The sequence below is a fragment of the Tiliqua scincoides genome, chromosome 2 (assembly GCF_035046505.1).
Source record: "Tiliqua scincoides isolate rTilSci1 chromosome 2, rTilSci1.hap2, whole genome shotgun sequence".
Taxonomy (NCBI): Eukaryota; Metazoa; Chordata; class Lepidosauria; order Squamata; family Scincidae; genus Tiliqua; species Tiliqua scincoides.
The window spans coordinates 94,219,480-94,239,555 of NC_089822.1; the positions used below are offsets into that span (position 1 = coordinate 94,219,480).

Consider the following 20,076-nt stretch of genomic DNA (forward strand, 5'->3'; position numbering starts at 1 on the left):
CCTACAATTTAGGAATTATCTTGATTATTGAACAGGAGGAATTGGGTGTAAGTAAGTAATCTAATACTTTCGTTAATAATGCCTCCTATTGCCTCTGTCAAACAAGAAAATGTGTTTAACACATCTGGCAGTGACACACTGCTGTCATAAGAACAGCCCTGCTGAACTGCATCCTACCCTCCCACAGTGGCCTAAGAGAAGTATTGAAGGAGCACCACAAGCAGGACTCACAGGCCACAGCTCTCCCCAGCAGCAAGTATTCAGGAACACGCTGCCTCACAATCTGGAGATCATGGCCATCACAACTAGCAGCCAGTGGAAGACCCATTATCCATGAAAGTGTCAAATCTGCTTTCAAAGATATCTGTGCTTCTGACCATCACCAGTGCTTGTGGCAGCAAATTCCATAAATTGTATTGTATCAAGTATTTTGTCAGCAGATCTAGGACAGACAATCTGTTCCATTGGGTGCCCCTATTTAGTCTTTCAAGAGAGGTTGACATTGTTGTCTAGCTATTTTCTCAACCTCATGAAAAATCTTATGAACTTCTATCATTTCTCCCCTTTAGCTACTTCTTTCTAAACTTAAGGGACCAAAACACCTTAGCCTTTCCTCATCGGGCAGGTGCTCCAACCTTCTGATTATTTTAACTACCCCTTTCTAGTTCTCCAATATCCTTTTTAAGATGAGGCAACCAGAACAATTTATGGTATTCCAAATGTGACTGCACCATAGAGTTGTATAAAGATACTAAAATACTGAATTTGAAATTTATTTTTCTTTTACTAATGATTCCTAGGGTGGAACTTGCCTTTTTCACATCTGCTATGCACTGTTGCCTCTCTCGGTAAGGTGGAAGGGTGATGTACAATTTTCCCACTGCCATTAAAACTGGGTCTACCTGCACATGGCAAAACACACATAGCCCTCACATCAAGTATTATCCTGCATGTGTAGTATATGTGCATAGCCGACATGATCAACAGCCAGTCGTACCAGCTCAAAGTGAATTCTATTGCTTCAATATAACCTGCTTAATGGTTTGGAAACTTGAGGCATTTCTTCTACTTGATTAAACAACTGAACAAGAAAATGGGTTGTTTCACACATTTAGAGCCCAATCCCGGGCTCAATGTGCCAGCTTACCACTGGCACGCACAGTAGCAAACACGTTTGCGAGGCCTAACACCGGGCCAGCGCCAGCGCTAGCCCAGCGATGGCTGCTGCTGAGCTAGTGCCGGGCAGGTGCCCGGCCTCCGCCGCTTGACAGTCACACGAATTGCTGAGCTGTGGTAAGATAAGCGGGGGAGGGGGAGGCAGATGAAGGGCGGGGAAGGGAGATGGGTTCAGTGGAGCTTTGCTCCAGCGGATCCAGATCGCTTGTGCAGGGCTTGGCACCCTTTTTGAACACTCCTCACCACCGACCTTTTGGTCAACAAAATCTGAATTCCCACGTATTTGATTTCTTAGCAAATAATAAAATTATGATGATTTTATCAATGTAAATTTCAGATATTTCTCTTCAGTTTCCAATATTAAACTGCAACTCAATATCAAGTATCTTTAACTGATTAAAGAAAGACCCATCCAATGGAATAAACACAAGACACAGAGCAAATCTACCAGATGTCCCAATTAGGATAGATATAAAAGTGTGAAAAGGGAGGGGGTTATTGGAGCAAAAGATATTTCTCTTGTTTTTAATGTTACCCTGGAAAGTTTTGTACTTATTGGGTTTCCAGACATTTTAATTCTACAAAAGGTAACATACAAATGAGATTTACTTTATAAGAGCCAACTTGTCATGTAGCACAAAAAACCAGACCACAACAAAACTAAGTGATGAAACAACCAATATCACTCAAAATCATAATCCTAATTAACTAGATCAGTTTTAAAACAAGTTCCATATTTCTCAGAGAGATGTTAAGATTGAGAAAAATTAATTACTGGATCTTTATGTACTTAATCTTGTACTTCTCTTTAGCCGATTTAACCCATAGTTGCACATAAAAATTGGGTGTAAGAAAGTACAAAATAGCCACTAATGTTGCTCTATCAGAGGAAAATCGTGTGAAACTCTATATAAAATTTGTGACCTTGCTCGAAGAGTGTACAGGTTGGATCTTGTCATCCACAGATTCTCCATCCGCAGATTTGATTCAATGCAGGTCCCTCAACCACAAAGCACCCTCCAGACATGTTCAGAGGGTAAAGCGTGCCCTGATCCACTGATTTGTTTTTATCCGTTTCGGCATCCAGAGAGGTTCTGGGAACATAACCCCACCCTGGATGCTAAGGCACGACTTATGGATAGTTTCCATTTCACCCAAGAAAAATATTTTAGCATGAAGGCTTTGACTTCCCTGACAAACACAAAAACAGCAGCAGATAGCAACAAAACTGATCTAGAGAAAGTCAAGTACCATCAATTTCAAAGGGGCTTAATTTAGTTGCAGCTATTTGATTTCAATTAAATTTAAATGCAACTAATTTTCTCTGGATGGTTGTTTTCCATAGTTCTTATGACGTACGAGAATATATATGCAATTCTTAAGACATCAAGAAATAATACAATTTTTAAAGAGGTCTTGATGTTTCACAATACAGAGGTTTGAAAAAGTTTGCCTGTCACTTCAGTATCAGCCAATGTTATTAAAGTTAGTGACAATATATTAGGTTTTCAGAAAATTTAATTCAAATTAGGTTCAATTAAAGAATCTAGCTGCTTCCAGAGTAGGTGAAAAACAAGAGAAGCATTTGGATCCAAACAAGTGAAGAAAGAGCCAGCAAAGACTGAAGGGTGAAGAAAAAGAACAGTTACGTCCAATTGTAAGATTGAAGATTGTATTCAAGTTTCATTTAGGTACAGAACTAAATGATGTAGTTATCAGACTAGCACAGACAAAAATCTCCCCCCCCCCCAAAGAAGAAATAGGTTTTTGCCATTGCTTTGCTTACAGAAGCTTGCAACTGGCAAAATTAACAATATTGACGTCTTATATAACTAGACCCAAGTCACTCTACAAATGTAGTATGCTTTACTCTAAATCAAGTTTATTCAAGACTAACTGCTCCTTTGCATGCAGCATACTACTTAATAATCAATCCAATTGGCACAAAAGGTAACTATTGACTTTGTAGATGCATGTGGAACACATCACATACAGAACTCTCTGTTTCTTGCTTTAAATTTACTATTGCAGGGAGGAAATGTCAGTTCACCCAGTGAATTATCCTTAGAAGGAAGGGATTTTTAGTTTTTTAGTTTTCTGCATAACTGGGGTTCTTTGTCCAACTCTGGAATCATATTATAGAGGGCCAGCATCTACAGAGTTCATTTTATTACTTACTCTACACATTCTAGGACTTGATGAACTTATTTTATGTTCTGATGTGGGAGTGAACATTGCTTTTTTTAATTAACAAGATGTACTGTGCACTCTAGTAAAAAAAAATGAGGGTGAGAAGTTAAACATTTTATCCCTAAGCATGACAATAAAATCCAGATGCACTTCTACAAGAGGCATCTTTGCTACTTTTTTTTCTTTTTAAAGGCAAGACTATTTCAGAATACTTTAAAAAAAGTCACGATGAGCTACATTTAGAAGAATGTATAGCAAAAAACCTCCTCTGCCAAAAGTTAGGCACACTCACGGTATCTTTAATTATTAAGATGAAGCTTTTTAAAAAAGCCATTCAAACTATTCTAACAGCAAATTCATATGGAAGTGCCTATTTTGAGCAGTCACAAATGTTAATTTGAAAGACGAGAGGAGGAAAGACATGACTCAAAATCTAAAACTCAATACCTGACAGGATCAGAACCTGAAGGAAATGTTATCCTTATTTCATGATGAAGACCCACAAGTGCACAGCATGAACTAAGATTTGGCACAAAAGGACACAGAGCTCTCATGTCAAAAATCACCTTGCCTGAAGGCACTGGTACCATAAGGCAATTAGCACACTCATCCTCCTTACTGGCCTATTAAACAGAGTCTCTGAGGTGGATGGCAATTTGAAGACAGCATCCACCACACAAAATCACCCTGCTATCTCTCAGGACGGAAACCACCACCTTCTAAATAGTCATCACTTTATAATCTTCCCCATGATAGTTAAACAATATGGAGCACCAACCATCCATAGGATCCAGCCACACAGTGAGCAGAGTACTACCAAGCACCCTTGGCCCTGAATGCCAAGAACCCAGCCAGCCACTTTGCCACATTAGAGTGCAATGGGGCAAGTTTTTAAAATGCTGACCCCAAGCAGTAAATAGTTGCTGCTTTCCACCCTCATTATACCAACCAAAATGGGACAAAATCTTCAAATCATTCAGCCTCAGCGAGGCAAAAAGAAAGGGTGTAGGCAAACAAAACCAAACATTCTCCTGCCTCTCTAAATTAAAGCCAAGGAGGGAGTAACAGCAGCACATGATAAACTGAGGAATGCCTACAATCAGGTTACAGCTTCTGCCAGCATCGGTAACACACACATTTCACCATAATTCTACACCAGAACTGCTGCATATTGCATCACATAATTTAAACAGATCAAACTGGAGCAAAACAGAAAAAGAGAATAATTCCCTTTATACAATGGTAACCATGAGAAAGATGGCAACATCATTCATTAACAAGACATTTTAGGGTTGCTACCTAGCCACTTTCAGGAATCAAACAGGAGAAGACTATTCCATATAAATGGAGGAAGAAAAAAAGATTCCATAATTATACTCCACTAGATGTTTTCAACGTTTTGGCACATTAAAAGGCAAAAAAGGAAGACTCCAAAAATTAAGAGTGAAGGGAATTAAAAACACTGAGAAACATTTCTTTTTGTTTAAATAAAAAACAACCCTTCCTGAAATGAGAAGTTAACTGTAGTAGCCTGGGAGGAAGATACAGAAAGGATGCTGGCTAAGTTTCCTGATATGCTGTCACTTGCAACAAAGTTGATCTTGATCTCAGGATGGCTTCCATTCAAAAAGGCCAGGCCTCCCTCTACCTTGCTGTAGCTGGTTGGATGTGGCCAGGATAAGCTCTTCTTGTGCTGGTGGCCTGCCTTTGTCTAGCCAGGAAGGACTGTCCTGAACCTGTGCTAGCAAGTCTGTCTTCTGCGGCTTTTTTATGAAGAGTCATCCCCTAAAGAAAAAAAGAAAAAAAAACACATGTTAGCGTGGGTGTTAATTGGTAAAAGGATGGCCCAAACCAATCTGGAGTGGTCTCCATCCATATTTTGGTCTGAGATGCTGAGAGCAAATGGTGAAATATACTACTTGTCATCATTTTTAGTATTTACGCAGGGGCTTTGCAATAATTCAATGTGTCACACATCCTTGATCTCTCAGCAGTTCTTACAGCAATCCTGTAAGGCAGCTCAGCAGAGGCTGAGATAAGACAATAAGCTTGCTTAAGGTACTTAGCAAGTTCCTAGATGAGGAGACTGGACTTCAAGCTCATGCTACCTGTTTTTTCATGTCCTACAATAAACTCCTGGCGAAAAATGAAAACACACTGTTGGATCCAGCTGTACTCTCATGCCAGCCTTTTCTTTTAAACTACTTGATTGACATACGGCAAGAGAGATCTTGTTCTTGAATTATAGAGACTAATGAAACAGAGACATGCTATCCTTCATTCCGATGTCTACAGCTTAAGAGTAGCACTGCAGGCTAAACCGATCCCTGAGGATGCTCCTGCTGTTGAACCTGCAGCATCCTCCTTTGGTGACAAGTAGACACAAGAGTACAACTGGAGAAATGAAAAATTTGGCCTTCCAGAACCAAAGATATCCCAAGAATCTGCAAATATGATCACAGAAAAGAACCAGAAACTGCATTCCATGTTAAGTTTAGAATCGTGGACCAAACCTTTGAATTTTGTGAGCTATATAAAATTTATTCTAGTTTTGCTAGTCTTTGGGGAGTGGACACAGAGTTGCGCAGGACACAGAAGCCTGCCTCCAACCACTGGAAATCTCTTATCTCCCACACACTGGCTTCTAAGACTTCAGTGATCTCACTTCCTACTTATTTGCAAGCAGATTTTTGCAGCTATGAAGGCTAGGAACACACTGCTCGCTTTGAAAAAAGAAAGCAGAGTTTCTCAGGAAACTGAATTCTATGCCTGGTTGTCTCAAACGAATCAGTCAGTTTAAGGGAGTTTTAAAATCTTTATGCTTGACCATTTATAATTAGGCCTGAATAGGGAAGGGGGGATGAGTCAAGTTGAGAAAAGTATTCCCTCAGTTACTACAAGTCTCATCCATAGCAATTTCAATACTATGTAGGTCAGGCTCATGCAAGCAGCCTTTGTAATCAAGGGTTAAGTAGCAGCAGCAATTAAGAGGCACATTTAGATCAACTTATGACCATATAAGGAACAAAATACATCAAAATGAAACTGAAGTTACACTTTTTTATCTCTTTATATGGCAAGCTGATATCAAGAGAATTTAGGGTTTGGGCAAATTAATGAAGGGGCAGAAAACTGACTTGGTAGCTGCCCTAGGGAGCAACTGTCTGGATCATCTGTCTGTTCAATGGATCCAGTGGTTTAGGTGCTGGTCTCCATTTCTCCAAATAAGGCAAGATCTAATCTTATACTGACATTTTAAAATGATCACCACTTAATCTAATATGATCCTGATAGATTGATTTTGGTCTAATAATTTGCTGGGCAACTGGTTAAATGGGTGTTTCAGAAACATCAAGAAAGTAGGGAGCCCACCACAGGCCATGCCTCCACAGTCAACAGATTACAGACAGATTACAGTCTGTGCGGGTTATTTTGGGAGGGGAAGCACTCTTGCAATGTCTTAGTGAACATATTGGCTCCTGAGGCCAGGAGGTTACTTTCTATCTAAAAACTGAAGATAGAAAGCAACCAAGAATTAAGAAATGACTGTTATCCAGAAGAGGCTCTGAACCCAACATCTCTCCAATTTGAAAATCACCCTTATTAATAAAAAATATGCTACAGCCTCAAGGAGAATGTTAAACTCTTCTGCCTGTGTCATTTCAAGGGTTTAGGTCTATTTTGGACTACTTACCATATTGTACCAGGCACTGACAATATATTTCTCCTCCATTTCTCTTTGACTCTTCGTTTTTTCAAATTCTTTCTAATTAAAAAAAGCATATTAAGTTATTTTGATTATTTAACATTACAGATTATTACGCTGGGTTGCAGGTATAAGCACATACAGTTACTTCCCCTGTTTGTGGCAATTTGAAATGGTTTGAGTCACGATGCAAATGGCGCTAAGGACTACCAGCTCCACACTTGGTTAGAGTTATCGTCATCACCATCTATTAAGAATAGGGTTGCTACAAGGAACATTGTTCATTAGTTAGCTTCAGGATGTGTAGCTGCCGGTTTTTCACCATAAGATTGCCACTTCAAATCTGTAACCCAGTTTGTATATATAGCTTAACCCAACAGTAGGACTTCCAACATTTAAAAACATAATATATGCAACAAGGCAGCAGCTCTATGCACACTTACTGGAGCATTAGCCCTACTGAAATCAGTGGGACTTGCTTCTGAGTAAACATGCATAGGAGTGTGCTGTGTGTTACCTCTAAAGAATGGAACATCCTGTCACGTTCTTGCAGTTGATTCTTCAGAGCCTGAATCTCAGGGGCTGAGCCTTGGTTCTGTTTGGGATCTAAAGTACGGATAACCTGTAAGGGCAAGACCCACTTATTAGGATATAGCACAAACTAGACGTAAAAGGAAACTAAGAACTGTTAATTAGACCTCTAAGGCAGTGGTTCTCAAACTGGTGGGTCGTGACCCACCAGTTTGTGTAACACTTCCCCCGTCCCTTTAAGGGGCGGGGGAAGGGTAGGGAGGCAGCAATGTGATCTCCCAGGACCACATCGCGAAGGGGGTGAGGGGGGTGCTTGTGCCTTACTTTGCATGATGCTGGGCTACAGCAGGCTGCAGGAGGTGCAGGCAGCCCTGGACAGCTCTCCCCAATGCTTGGAACCTGCAAAAGAAGCTGGCGCAAAGCGCTTCTGTTTTGCAGGAGGTGCTTTGCACCTGCTTCTTTTGCAGGTTCCAAGCATCGGGGAGCACTGTGCAGGGTTGCCTACACCTCCTGCAGCCTGCTGCAGCCCAGTATCATGCAAAGTAAGGCACAAGCACCCCCCTTGCCCCCCTTCGCGACGTGAACCCCGGGGAGCGTGTTGCTGCCCTAGCCCCTCCCACACAAGAACTTACTGAGGGAGTAAAGCTCCCTCAAAGTTTGAGAAACCCTGCTCTAAGGAATACTGACACAGGGCACAGAGTACTCACACTTTTGGCCTTTTCCAAATATTTTTTGTAACGCTCCTCCATTTGCTTCATTTCTTCTTCTTTTTTCCGTAAAGCTTCTTGCAATTCTTCTATTTTGAGTGCTTTATTAGAAGAATAGTTCACATTTCAGAATGTTGCTCATAGTGAAAAGATGCAATAGTAAGTGAAATTTCAAAAATTGTGTGCATTTAGGGTATATCAATACTCTTGATTCTTGAACCAAAACTCTTGGTTGAGGGAATTCAACACCATAATTAAGAGAGAGAATTTCTAGATTACAAACTCTCTCTCCCTGAGCATTTTTATCATGCTTAGAAATGTTCATAAATGTTCAGACTATGCTATACCATGTTTGTATATGTGGGTTTTGATTCTGCCAGCCAGCCCTTAGTAACAAAGTACAGATATTTATCTTTGCAGATCACTACACCCTGTAGGTACCATTTTGGTTTGTATCATAAACAAAGGAACTCTGTTAAGAACTGGATAAAATCCAGTTCTACAAAGAACTGTGGAACATGGTCACTGAAAAATGAGTGGATGGTCCCCACTGTTATCATTAGTAGTTGGCAACCTTCAGTCTCGAAAGACTATGGTATCGCGCTCTGAAAGGTGGTTCTGGAACAGCGTCTAGTGTGGCTGAAAAGGCCGATTTGGGAGTGACAATCCCTTCCACACTGGGAGCAAGTGCAGTCTGTCCCTGGTCTGTCTCCCTGGCTATGGGCCTTCCTTCTTTGCCTCAGAATGTTGGCCAAGTATCTCTTCCTTCAAATATCCTATATATATATATATCCTATTTATATTTACTATTATATTATCCTATTATATTATCCTATTTATATTACTATTACTATCCTATTTATATTACTAGGATATATTACTATATCCTATTATATAACTAATCCTAGTTATATTAACTAAACTATTATCATTAATATCCATTAAAGCTGATGGCTGCAAACATTTTTGTTTTGAACAGTTTACTGAATATCCAAAGCCATATCTGCAGTGATCACTCAATGTTTAGAGATTCAAGGAAAGAATCTGAACTAGCCAGTTGCAATATTATTCAGAGATAACATGCCTGCATATAATGAGGAATAGTCAAAGTATATAATAAAAGGAGCAGGTTAACTATGATTGAATATCCAACTTTAGCAGGTATGGAGTGAATGGCTTGTTGAAAAGCACTGCATTGCATTATCCAGATGAGAAAGAAAAAAAGTGATCAAAGCAAAATTACATAACAAATCTATAATAAAAAGCTGTGACTAGGATATTTGCCTTTTAAAAAAAATTCCATAGAATAAATGTTTTTAGGAGTACTAAAACAATCATAACTTCCAATTACATTTTATTATTTAAAATAGAAAACTACTCACAACTGTTGTTATATCGGGGTTCTAAGTCTTCAATAATAGCTCGTTTCTTCTGTAATTCATTATTTGCTTCATGCAGCTTTTCACTATTAAAAAAATATTAAATCCACAGTATGAGCACATGCTTCCCCAATGGAAAATTTAAAAAAAGGACTGGAGAAGGAAACTAGAATTCTACAATTCTGGAAGAGTTCAGCACCACTAGGTATATGCAAATGATTCTAATAAATTTTTTAAAAGCAACTATGAGGAAAAGGACTGCTCTTTAACTAGTAGCAGAATGCCAGTATTGCATATTCACCTGCTCATGCAGGTGAAAACAGAATTACAATTTTAAAGCAATGATCTAAAGATTCTAGAACGGCAAAATCAGTTAGATACACTTGGATTTGTAATCTATTGGGAGGTATAACTTGCTGAACTAAAGGGACTTGGCTTGGGGTAAAGATGCTTAGGATTGGCATATAATAAAGAATAGTTTGAAAATGCCATATATTTTCGGGCTGTTTTGTATCCTCAGTATATTAAGCAGCTTCATAAACTCATAATTGTTCTCCAGAGGATAAAAAGTCCTTTATTTTTGTTATAAAAATAGCAGAAAAGTTTTCATTACTTACAGATGTTCATCCAGCTTCTTTTTCAGAATGACTGACTATAAATGAAAGAAAAAAAGTGTTAGCTTGAAGCATTCATAGTGGTATGAAACACAGAGTAAAACAAGGAGTGGCACACAAATATATGCAACAAAACTTTAAAAAATGGCCAGTTATTGAGAGGAGGTGATTTGTAGCAGAAAAGCTGCAGTGAGGAGGAAAAATAGTTGCTTAATCCTTCCCCTCACTGCTGCAATTGTGCTATAAGTTACTTTTTCTCCTGCTATGTTCCAGATAAATGTTTGTGGGGTAAACCTGTCTGGAATACCAAAGGTGTGGCTTGGGGGGGGGGGGGGGAGAGAAAATCTGTGGGTAAAAGCAAGATTAAGCACGTCCCTCCTTCTCTCTTCCAAATATTTCCCTGCAACTACCCTAAAGCCGTTTCTCTCCAACCAAAGCATTCGCTGGAGGATTGTTGCATATATTTGCATGTAACATTTAGTTATGCCTACAAAATACAAAAACTTCTTACAATTAAACAAAATGTCAAAATTGTTGAATTTGCTCCACTTCGTAATACACACTCACAAAATAATGCAATTCTTGTCAAGATGTTATCTAAAACGTTCATGCAGCAGACTCTAAAGAAAGCCCTGTGTCAAACCACCCATAGCAGCTGCCATTGCTTTGCTTACTCTCCTGGCGTGAACAAACTCTTAATGCTGATGAAGGATGAAGCAAAGGTAACAGCTCTCTCCTTGCTGGGAGAGTGACCGAAATGGGGTGAGGAGAGAGCTCCACAGCAGCTCCCACAAATGCATAGAAGGGTGGATTCACACAGACCTCATCTGGAGCCTGCTGCATGAACCAAATCACAGCTGCTTTAGATCAAGCTAAAAGACATATAGAAGAAGAAACTTGAGCACAGTTTTGTCAGTGATCACACAGCATTACAACATTGCTGTTGTGATAGCTACTGTCACAATCTTTTTTTAAAAGGGTTAAACAGACTGCTACACTGTCTCATCAGATCCATCTGTGACTATAAAGGTAGTCCCTGAGTTACAGTCATCCAACTTACAGACAACTTAAGGACAGCCAGGCCACACTTCTGGGTGGGTGCAGTTCACCCACTTCAATGTTTTCGTGCAGGCACAAGTGCGCTGGTTTGGAGGAGGACGAGAGACACTGCATTTTGCAGATACAGAAGGGGTGGGTAAAGGGGACCCAGTACAGTACTCATAGAACTGAACTTGTGTTCCTCTCCACTTGTGTTCCTTTTACTTGTTGCAAAATGTAAACTACAAATTGTAAAATGCAACTAATACACATGTAGCCACCCCCATCTAAGCTCCTCTAAGGTCTACTTTTACACAACAAATAGAGCAGGGTTATCCAAGAATGATTTATCTATTGTATAGATTTCTATAAATAATTACTATTTTTCAACTACTACAGAAAGTTGTTCACAGCTGTGTTTAGGTTGCATAATAAATAATATTTCAACTTATGTATGTTTCAATTTAAGTTCAGACTTCCAGAATCTAACCAGTACTTAAATGGGGAACTACCTGTATGTCACAACAGCCAGAGACTAAACTCTTCCACATTAGAAACAATGTAGCGTTATTCTCATAAACTCCCAGTACATAAAGCCTGTGCACAGTGGAAGAGCAGGATCACGGAATTCATCGAAACAAAGCCGTAACTTGACCCAGCACAAACATTTCTGCGCTCTTAATTTATACCCATATGTAAAAGTGTGTTCACTAAAATCACTTCCAAATTATTGGAATGCTGGTGCCCATGGTAGATGCCAAAAGTGCAGTTTCCACATGGAATATACATGTTAATTTCATGTGTGCTGCCATGCCACACACATACACATACACACAGCTAGCGTGTATATGTTCATACACAATGGCCAACCATGTCCTCCTAGCGCAGACTCACAGAACACACACATACACAAAACCTACACTTGTGATTGTGTCTACACATGACTTTCATATTAATCCTTACACAGAAATTTGCTCATTTAGAAATGTTGGGACATATTAAGCTGCTCTGATATGCAAATAGATACAAGTTTAAAGGCCATGCTGTGGGAAAAACTTTGAGAACACACCCATAAATGATAATTTTATAATGATGTGCCGCCCTCATATTATTATAAATAACATTATAAAATTAGAGGGCTACAATACAAAAGCATTTATTACAGATTAAAATCCATAGAAATTAAAGAACATGGTTGTTTGCAGCTCCGTCACCCCCCCTCCACTACTTTATCTGTTCCTGAGCATGCAACAAATTTCCTTGAAGTCTTACCAAAATCACAGCACATACAGAAACATTTGACACGTTTGCCTAAGCTTATGGGTATTAACTAAGGTAGTTGGTGCAGGGTGAAGTAAATAGGAAGCCATACTCACAATAGCCTTGAGCAGAAACCCATGCCAAGAGACAGAGGTGACAGATTAGTACGAAGCAAAACAGCAGCCAACAGAAGAAACTATTTAGTATCTCTCTGAAGAGAAAACATTTAAAAGCTAGGCATTCTTTCAGAGCATGCACATTTTCTTCTCTTTCTGGGCTCCCTAGGATGTCTTCCTCCTGTCTCATCCTCTAGAAACATCTGAAAAGCTATCACAAATGCATTTCAAGAATACAAATGAATGGTCACACTAAAAACAAATGCTAATTACAAGACATCTTAAACAAAAAAAGCAAGCACATAGACTCAATCTAGAATCCCAAAAGAGGATGGCTGATGTGAAGCAGATGCCATTACAGTTCACAGTTTCCTGTATGGATCAGAAGTTTTTTATAGGTATAAAAGCAAAAGTTATTGAAGTAGTTGGAAGGATCACTGCACATCAGTCAGGTTGTCTGGACCGATGATGTCAAAACCAACAGCGCCAACCCTCAATCTGATGACTTGGGTGAAAGGTTCTGTGTGTAACCTGTGATCTGCGAATTATGATAATCCCACAAGGTCAATCAATCATTCCTCTTTTAGATTGTAGCAGAAAGGAGTTCTCAAGGACAGTGACAACATAGAGAGATCCTGCAGATTGTTGCAAGTGTTATCAAATGAACATTTTCTGCAGATTATTAGCTCTCCAAAAGGCAGATGACACTAGGGTATCTGCAGCTACACTAGAGTTGGTACCTAGTGGTCTGTGGGGTAACTTTAACTAATTAACTAATTAACTTCAGCTGGGTATATCTGAATCCCAAGCTGCAAATGTCCAGTGTTCCTTCCTGCCAACATTTCTGAGATTACTCACAGCATCTCTGAGGCAGAGACTTGAATGCAACAACAGTCTTTTCTTGCACTCCTCTTGGAAAAGCCAGCTGGGTTGCATTAGGAAGAACAGTGTGCATTGAGGAGCTTATTCATCTGAATAAGTCCAGTCTGCTCCTTCCCCACAGGCTTTCTTGAAGGAAAAAAAAAAACCTGGGTACACTGGAGATGCAGACTGGGCTACACCAGAGAGAGGTAGATTCTGGCATAGCCTGGTCACTTCCTCCCAGACACAGCTAGGTAAACAGACCCAAGTCCTGGAGTAAAAACAACTCCTGTTTTTGCTAGGTTCAGTTTCTACTTCTTCCCTCCTATTCTGCTCTGGTCTGGGATAACAAGTGGACTGGCCAGCAAGCTGCTTCTAAGGGAAGCTGAAGGGGAGCAGAGCTCAAGTGGCTCACTGATAAAAATAGTTGATAAAGGAAATGCATTTTTTCACTTTTAAATTTTAAAGCAATGATGTTTGGAAGAAAATTGAATATATCAAATTCCTGACATGAGAAATGCTAGCACAGTTGTAAATGGGTTGTCTGTATTTTTGTGTATATCAACTTACATCTTCAGCCTTTGAACCTTGCTCCTGTAAAGACTTCTGCAGTTCTTCAACTTGAGATTGTACTTCAAGCAGCCTCTGATTTACAAGCCTAGAAACAAGAGGTAAATGTTACTTTTTCAGAAATAATTACTAGTCTTACTTTTACAAATAAAAGCTTATTTTTATACATTTCATAGTCTGACAGTTTTGTAACACTGATTCATCCTGCACCTAAATTAGGCAGTGTTTGCACAAGGGGCACACAGTTGCACTCATTTTCCAAGCTGCCATCATCAATCTATCATCACAGTCAATCATCACTGAATGCAGCATCTGCCATCTTTCACTGAACCCTACCTCTCTGCAAAGTGCTTTCATATTAAAATAATTCCAGAGTAGCCTAGACACAGCATATGGAAACTTCTTGGGATGAAGTATTATCCTGAAGCACATCACAAGTTAAGCACAAGTTTAAAAAAACACAGGTTCCATCTTTGGAAGACGCAAAACTCTGTGTCTAACTGTCTTTAGATTAAAGACCTACTGTCTATGAGAGAGCAGGCTCCTCATAACTCTCTGTGGGTTTCTGCTGCAGTGGTAGTCTAGGCTATGGAGTGTACACCAAAGAGCAGCCTGAGATAAAACTTATGGCAAGAGAATCTCAAGCACACCGAATTAAAGGCAACACTTCACCAGAAAGTGTATGGTACAGGTTAAGTCTACTTATCCACAGATACGGGAGGCCCCTGCAATGCATAAAACTTTGGCTGCCTCAAGATAAATACTGCAGAAATGTAAAAGTTACAAAGGAGGGCAAACAAAATGATCAGAGGGCTGGAGCACCTTCCTTACAGCGAAGCAGTCCTTACCAGTGAAAGATGCAGAATACTGTAGCATGCATTAGAGATCAAAGCCATAAGTCTGCTGAAGTCTAAATTCTCTATAGGGGAAACAGCACTGACACCACATCGAAGGAAACACCCCCCCCCCCGCAATACTGTTTTTAGAAACAAAATAGCCCTTTCCTACCGGTTCTCTGTCTCCAGTTCATTCTTTCGAAGATTGGCATCATCCAAGAGGCTCTGCAACAAGGCAATCTTTTCATTGTCAGACCCTTCTTGATTAATTTTTAGCATTTTGTTTTCAAGCTGAAGACGAATGAGTTTTTCCCTTGAGAGATAAGATAACAGCCATTAGAAAATACATATGACAAGTCTCAGGAGGAGCAAAATTAGAAATATCACCATAGGAAGGATAAAAAGTATTTTTAAATCGCTTTACCAAACTAGAAAGCAGATAATGTTTTGAATCACAGTTCTTCACAACAACTGCTAATGAAGCATTACAGACATCTGATATACAAAATTAACTGTATACCCACACATCCTGTGGCTCAGCATGACACAAAATAAATTATACAACTTACTTGATTTCAGGAGTAACAATTTCGGCTGCTAAACTATCTGAAGATTCCTGACCTTCCAGAGGCAACAAACCTGTTTTGTGAAGAGGGCAAGTAAAAAGGAAACATTAAAATGGCACAGGGCATGAGCGCCTCAAAATTAAGCACGATTAAAATCTACTGCTTTCACTAGGGGAAATTTAAGAATGTGCTTAACTCTCCCAGGAAAGTCAACAGGACTAAGAAATGCTTCATTTTCGCTGGATCATGCTTTCATTGCTTTCAGAGAGCAAGCAATACAAAATACAAAAACTGTACTGTTTTTGTTAAAATTGTCCCCATAAATGTGAAATATTCTATCTTTTACAAAGAAACACACTGATAAAATGCATCAAACAGAAAAACCTCTATTCTTTGTTTATTCAGCTAAGACTGCAGTTTTATACAGGTTGAGCCTACTTATCCACAGATCTGGCTGAACATGGGTCCCCCCTGGTGCAATCTGAACCCTCTTAAGGCAACTGGAGCTCCAGTTTTCTCCAGAAGGCTTTCTGAAGCCCAAAGAGGCTGCATGCGTTGGCCCACAGCCTCTGCAGGCTTCAGAATGCCTGCCAGGCCCTCCTAATGCCTTTTAAAGGCAGAAAAAGTCACAGTTTTCATCCAAAAAGCAGAAGTCATGGTTTTTTGCCTCTAGGAGGCATTTGAAGCCCATGGAGACCACGGGTGGATGTGTGCAGCCTCTGCAGGCTTCAGGAAAGCTCTTCAGAGGTGAACAGATCAGCACTCTGGTTGCCTTTGGAGGGTTTAAAGGGGTCAAAACTTCGGATTTCGTTATCCATGGTTTTCTGTATCTGCTGGGGGGTGGTGGTGGTTCGAGAAAGGGTCCCTTGTGGATACCAAGGCCCCATCTGTATACAGTTACCTAGGAGTAAGCCCCATTGAATATAGCGTCACTTATTTCGGAGTAAACATGGAGAAAATTGGGCTATTAAGCTCCTTAATTTACAGAACTTGTTTTCAACCCAGTTCCTGACCAGAAGTCTCAAACATTTGTCAACCCTTTGAACAGCACATTAGGGTGCTATTAATTGGTAGCCTGAAGAGATTCACCAATGAAATTCCCATGATCCCCACTGGTAAAACCTAACTCACCATTTCCCAAAACATTACAGACTAGTTATTGTCAATGTCAGAAACTGGGTGAACACTGACATTTACTAGTGGCTCTCAAAATATTAGGCAGCCAAAAGGAAATTGTCATGTTTTTTGAAGCCCAAGTGTCTATGGTCGATGACCACATTTCACCTTCGTTTATCACTGCCCTGTAGAGAGATGTTGTTCTTCCTCTCTCACAACATTAAAACCTGGGGTCATCCACTGAAAACAAATCCCATGATTTGCTTGTTCTGACATCCAACTGTACGTAAAGCATCACCAAGTGACTTAAATAGACAGCAATAAATATTTCTCTTTCATTTGCTGGTAAAGTAACATTTATGTCAGTCTGGAAATGTTTAGAATACAGTAGAAATGAATTGCTTTGCACACATTTTTACAATTTCTCTAAAGTTACTGTGGATGTACATGCTGTATATGGAACAAATATTAGCCTGCTTTATTACAATAAAATCTGTCACTGCCCTTATTTAACAGAACCTATAGTTTGGTCAGTGGAAATAAGCGCCTTAATAGGAATTCCAAATCAAGAAAGTCTGAGTTGGAGTTACTGAGATAGCACATACTGCTGCCCCAGGTGAACAGATGTTATATCCTTTATGACCTGTGGGGCCAAAGACACATTATGACTCACAAGTCAAAGTGTTATGCAACTTAGAAAATGGACGGATGATTTTGTGATATTGCAAGATACAGAGGTCTGTAAGAAATGGCTTATATTTGTGTCATTTTTCTAATCTCTGGGATTAAGCTTTCTGGAATAAACTAACCCAGTGTTTATAGCATCTGAAGTTGCTCTTGTCTGTTCATTTGATCTTCTATAAGAAGGGAATGCAATGCTGTACCAGCAGAACCATGCCCAAGACCAGAGGTCTCCAAACTGTGTCCAGAAAAAGCCCTCCCTGTCCTGAAAAGCACTCACTGTTCTGCTGTGTCACCACTCATTTTTCCAGCCAATTACTGCACAGGGATGCTCTGAGCAGTCATGCCTATTGCCCAGCATCCCAGTAGGCTGTCCAGGCAGATGCGACAGACCAGAGCATCCCAGTGCAGCAACTGGTTGAGAAAATGAGCGGCAATTTGGCGGAACAGTAAGCCGTTCACGGGGGGGGCCATTTCCCTAACCTTGGAACCAGCCTGTGGGCCGGGGTTTGGAGAGCCCTGCCCTACCATAAGCTAGAGAGCTTTGTCTCTCAAAATTATAAAAATGCACATAAACCCGGGGTGGGGGGGAAGTTGTCTGCACCTAATTTAAGAGAAAACAAAACAGCCATAGGGCTCAAGCACATACAGCACACTCCTACCCATGCGTTCAATTGTATTCAGTGGGGCTTACTCCCAGGAAAGAGCATACAGGATTGCAGCATAAGTCTGCTCCTGCACCAGACCTTTCGCTTAAACTGCCAGGACAAAGGACTCATTTTTAAAATATGCATTATGCTGCCTTCCCAGTAAAAGCTCAAGGCAGCTCACTTCTGAATCTCTCAGGTATTTTTAAAGATCATCCATCTCATCTCCCTTCATTTCTTTTACCTGAAGTTGTAAGCTGCCCCTCTTGTGCTTGTACGCATCGAATTTCTTCAATGGTTTCTTTCAGCGAATCTCTCTCTGTTCTTAATCGCTACAAAAAGGAAGAGACAAATATTTGATTTTACAAATCAATTCATGATGAATTTCTTAACTCTGCATATCTGAAGTTAATCATACGCATATTTTTAAAAAGAAAGACTTTCATACTATGGACTCCTGAGCAAAACTAAAAAGGAAGAGAGAGAAGTTTCCTCTCTCTTATATAAGTGCTTATATTGTAACAGATACATGTGTTAAGACAGCTACTCCACAGGCTTGAACAATACCTTCCAGTAACTGGAAAATTGTATTAGTAATTCCAAAAGTGGGGAGACAATGTGATGCATTGAAAGAGCATCTGAAAGACATGCCATGCTGATTTTGGGGTGAGTGTAGCATCAGCAGCGTTGCTTTGAGGCAACAAGGCATAAACGAGGTACTAGACTCAGAGCAAAGCCTGAGTGACTGGCAGTTTAGAGCTGAACATGCCCACCTAATACGCAGAAAGAGCGTTTAGTCCTCTTCCTACTACGCTATGTGACATTTGTTTTTCTAAAAGCATGAATAAATTTAAACATAATGTCCCCATTAGTCCAGGATTTCTATATTTCCATGTATTCAAGTCCATGTGCAAAAATATACATAGGATGTTGGCTGCTGCTGAAGATGGCAACCCATGACAAATTCTCCCTCCACAACAACCACTAGTTCAATTTATCCCATTTCCTAACATCATCGTGATATCTGCTTCCTTGCCATGTCAACCAACAATGGGGTAAGGGGCAGTGAAATAGGCATTTTTTACTTTACAGGGTTGCTGTAAGGACTATATCAAGATACTGCATGTGAAGCAGTTTACATGCTCAGAAAGTGCCCTAAAAATGCTAAGTATTAATACTATATCCTATCAACGGCAGTACAGGGGTAAATACAAGTAGCTGGGGTGGGGGAAGAGGGGCTTAAACAAGGGGCTTTTAAGTAGCAACAGTGTTTTCTAACATGTAGTTCTTCTGTCACATGGCAGATGAAATCAAAGTAGGTGATCACTTCCAAAATCTGGCATGCATTTCTACTGGTCTAATTTAACAAAGCTTCCTTTTAGAAGTTCATATAAATAAATATATGAAAGAAATGTACATTCAAAAAAAGCCCAGTCAGCCCCTTCAACCACGGTAGGAGGATGTCAATGTGAAAAAGCAAAAACACACAGGTACATGAAAGTACCTTTAAAAGTAATTTAAATTCCAATCAAATAACACAGATGAAAGTGAAAAGAGAATAAAGACAAGGCTTTGACAGAAATAGCAAGTATGGGAGGAGGAGAGAAGACAACACTGTACAGATGAAGGGAAGGCTTTCTTGAAGAAGCAGATTTTCTGGGAGAGAGATGCCTCCAAGGCAGGATAGGGAAGGCAGCAACAGCAGAGTCTCAGTGCAGAGTGACACTGAGAAAAGGAAAAGAAAACAGAAATGGAAATGAAGGAGATTTGCAAAAAAAGATATGAGCTTTTCTCAAGAAAAGGGAAAGTGAGTGAAAATATATTTCAGAGGAAAAGTATAATTGCAATTATAATTGCTGGAAGGGTGCTGCACTGGCTTTGGAGTTGCACCTGCATCTACTCTTGTGTCTGTACGGGGAACTTTAACGTTGGTTTTTATGTACTCTGGTAGCAGAACAACAAGGTACAGCAGCAGACTTGAAAAGTGAAGTGCACTGGTACTTGAAATGAAAATGAAATAGGACAGTGACACCAGAGAAGAGGTCAGTGTGTAGGAAGTTGCAGTAGTTTAGGCATGAGATT

General features: G+C 39.9%; 1 protein-coding gene across 1 annotated transcript in view; it reads right to left on the minus strand.

Annotated features, from left to right (window-relative positions):
- Positions 1 to 63: 63 nt before the first annotated feature.
- Positions 64 to 20,076, minus strand: part of HOOK3 (hook microtubule tethering protein 3) — a 60,080-nt gene continuing 40,067 nt past the window's right edge. The window contains exons 13-22 of the mRNA XM_066613878.1: positions 18,239 to 18,326; positions 15,554 to 15,623; positions 15,157 to 15,297; positions 14,149 to 14,236; positions 10,307 to 10,341; positions 9,693 to 9,775; positions 8,311 to 8,411; positions 7,590 to 7,694; positions 7,061 to 7,132; positions 64 to 5,151 (exon numbers count right to left, since the gene is read on the minus strand). Of these exons, the coding sequence (XP_066469975.1) occupies positions 5,011 to 5,151; positions 7,061 to 7,132; positions 7,590 to 7,694; positions 8,311 to 8,411; positions 9,693 to 9,775; positions 10,307 to 10,341; positions 14,149 to 14,236; positions 15,157 to 15,297; positions 15,554 to 15,623; positions 18,239 to 18,326 (924 nt within the window). The 3' untranslated portion in view covers positions 64 to 5,010. The remainder of the gene's footprint in view (positions 5,152 to 7,060; positions 7,133 to 7,589; positions 7,695 to 8,310; positions 8,412 to 9,692; positions 9,776 to 10,306; positions 10,342 to 14,148; positions 14,237 to 15,156; positions 15,298 to 15,553; positions 15,624 to 18,238; positions 18,327 to 20,076) is intronic.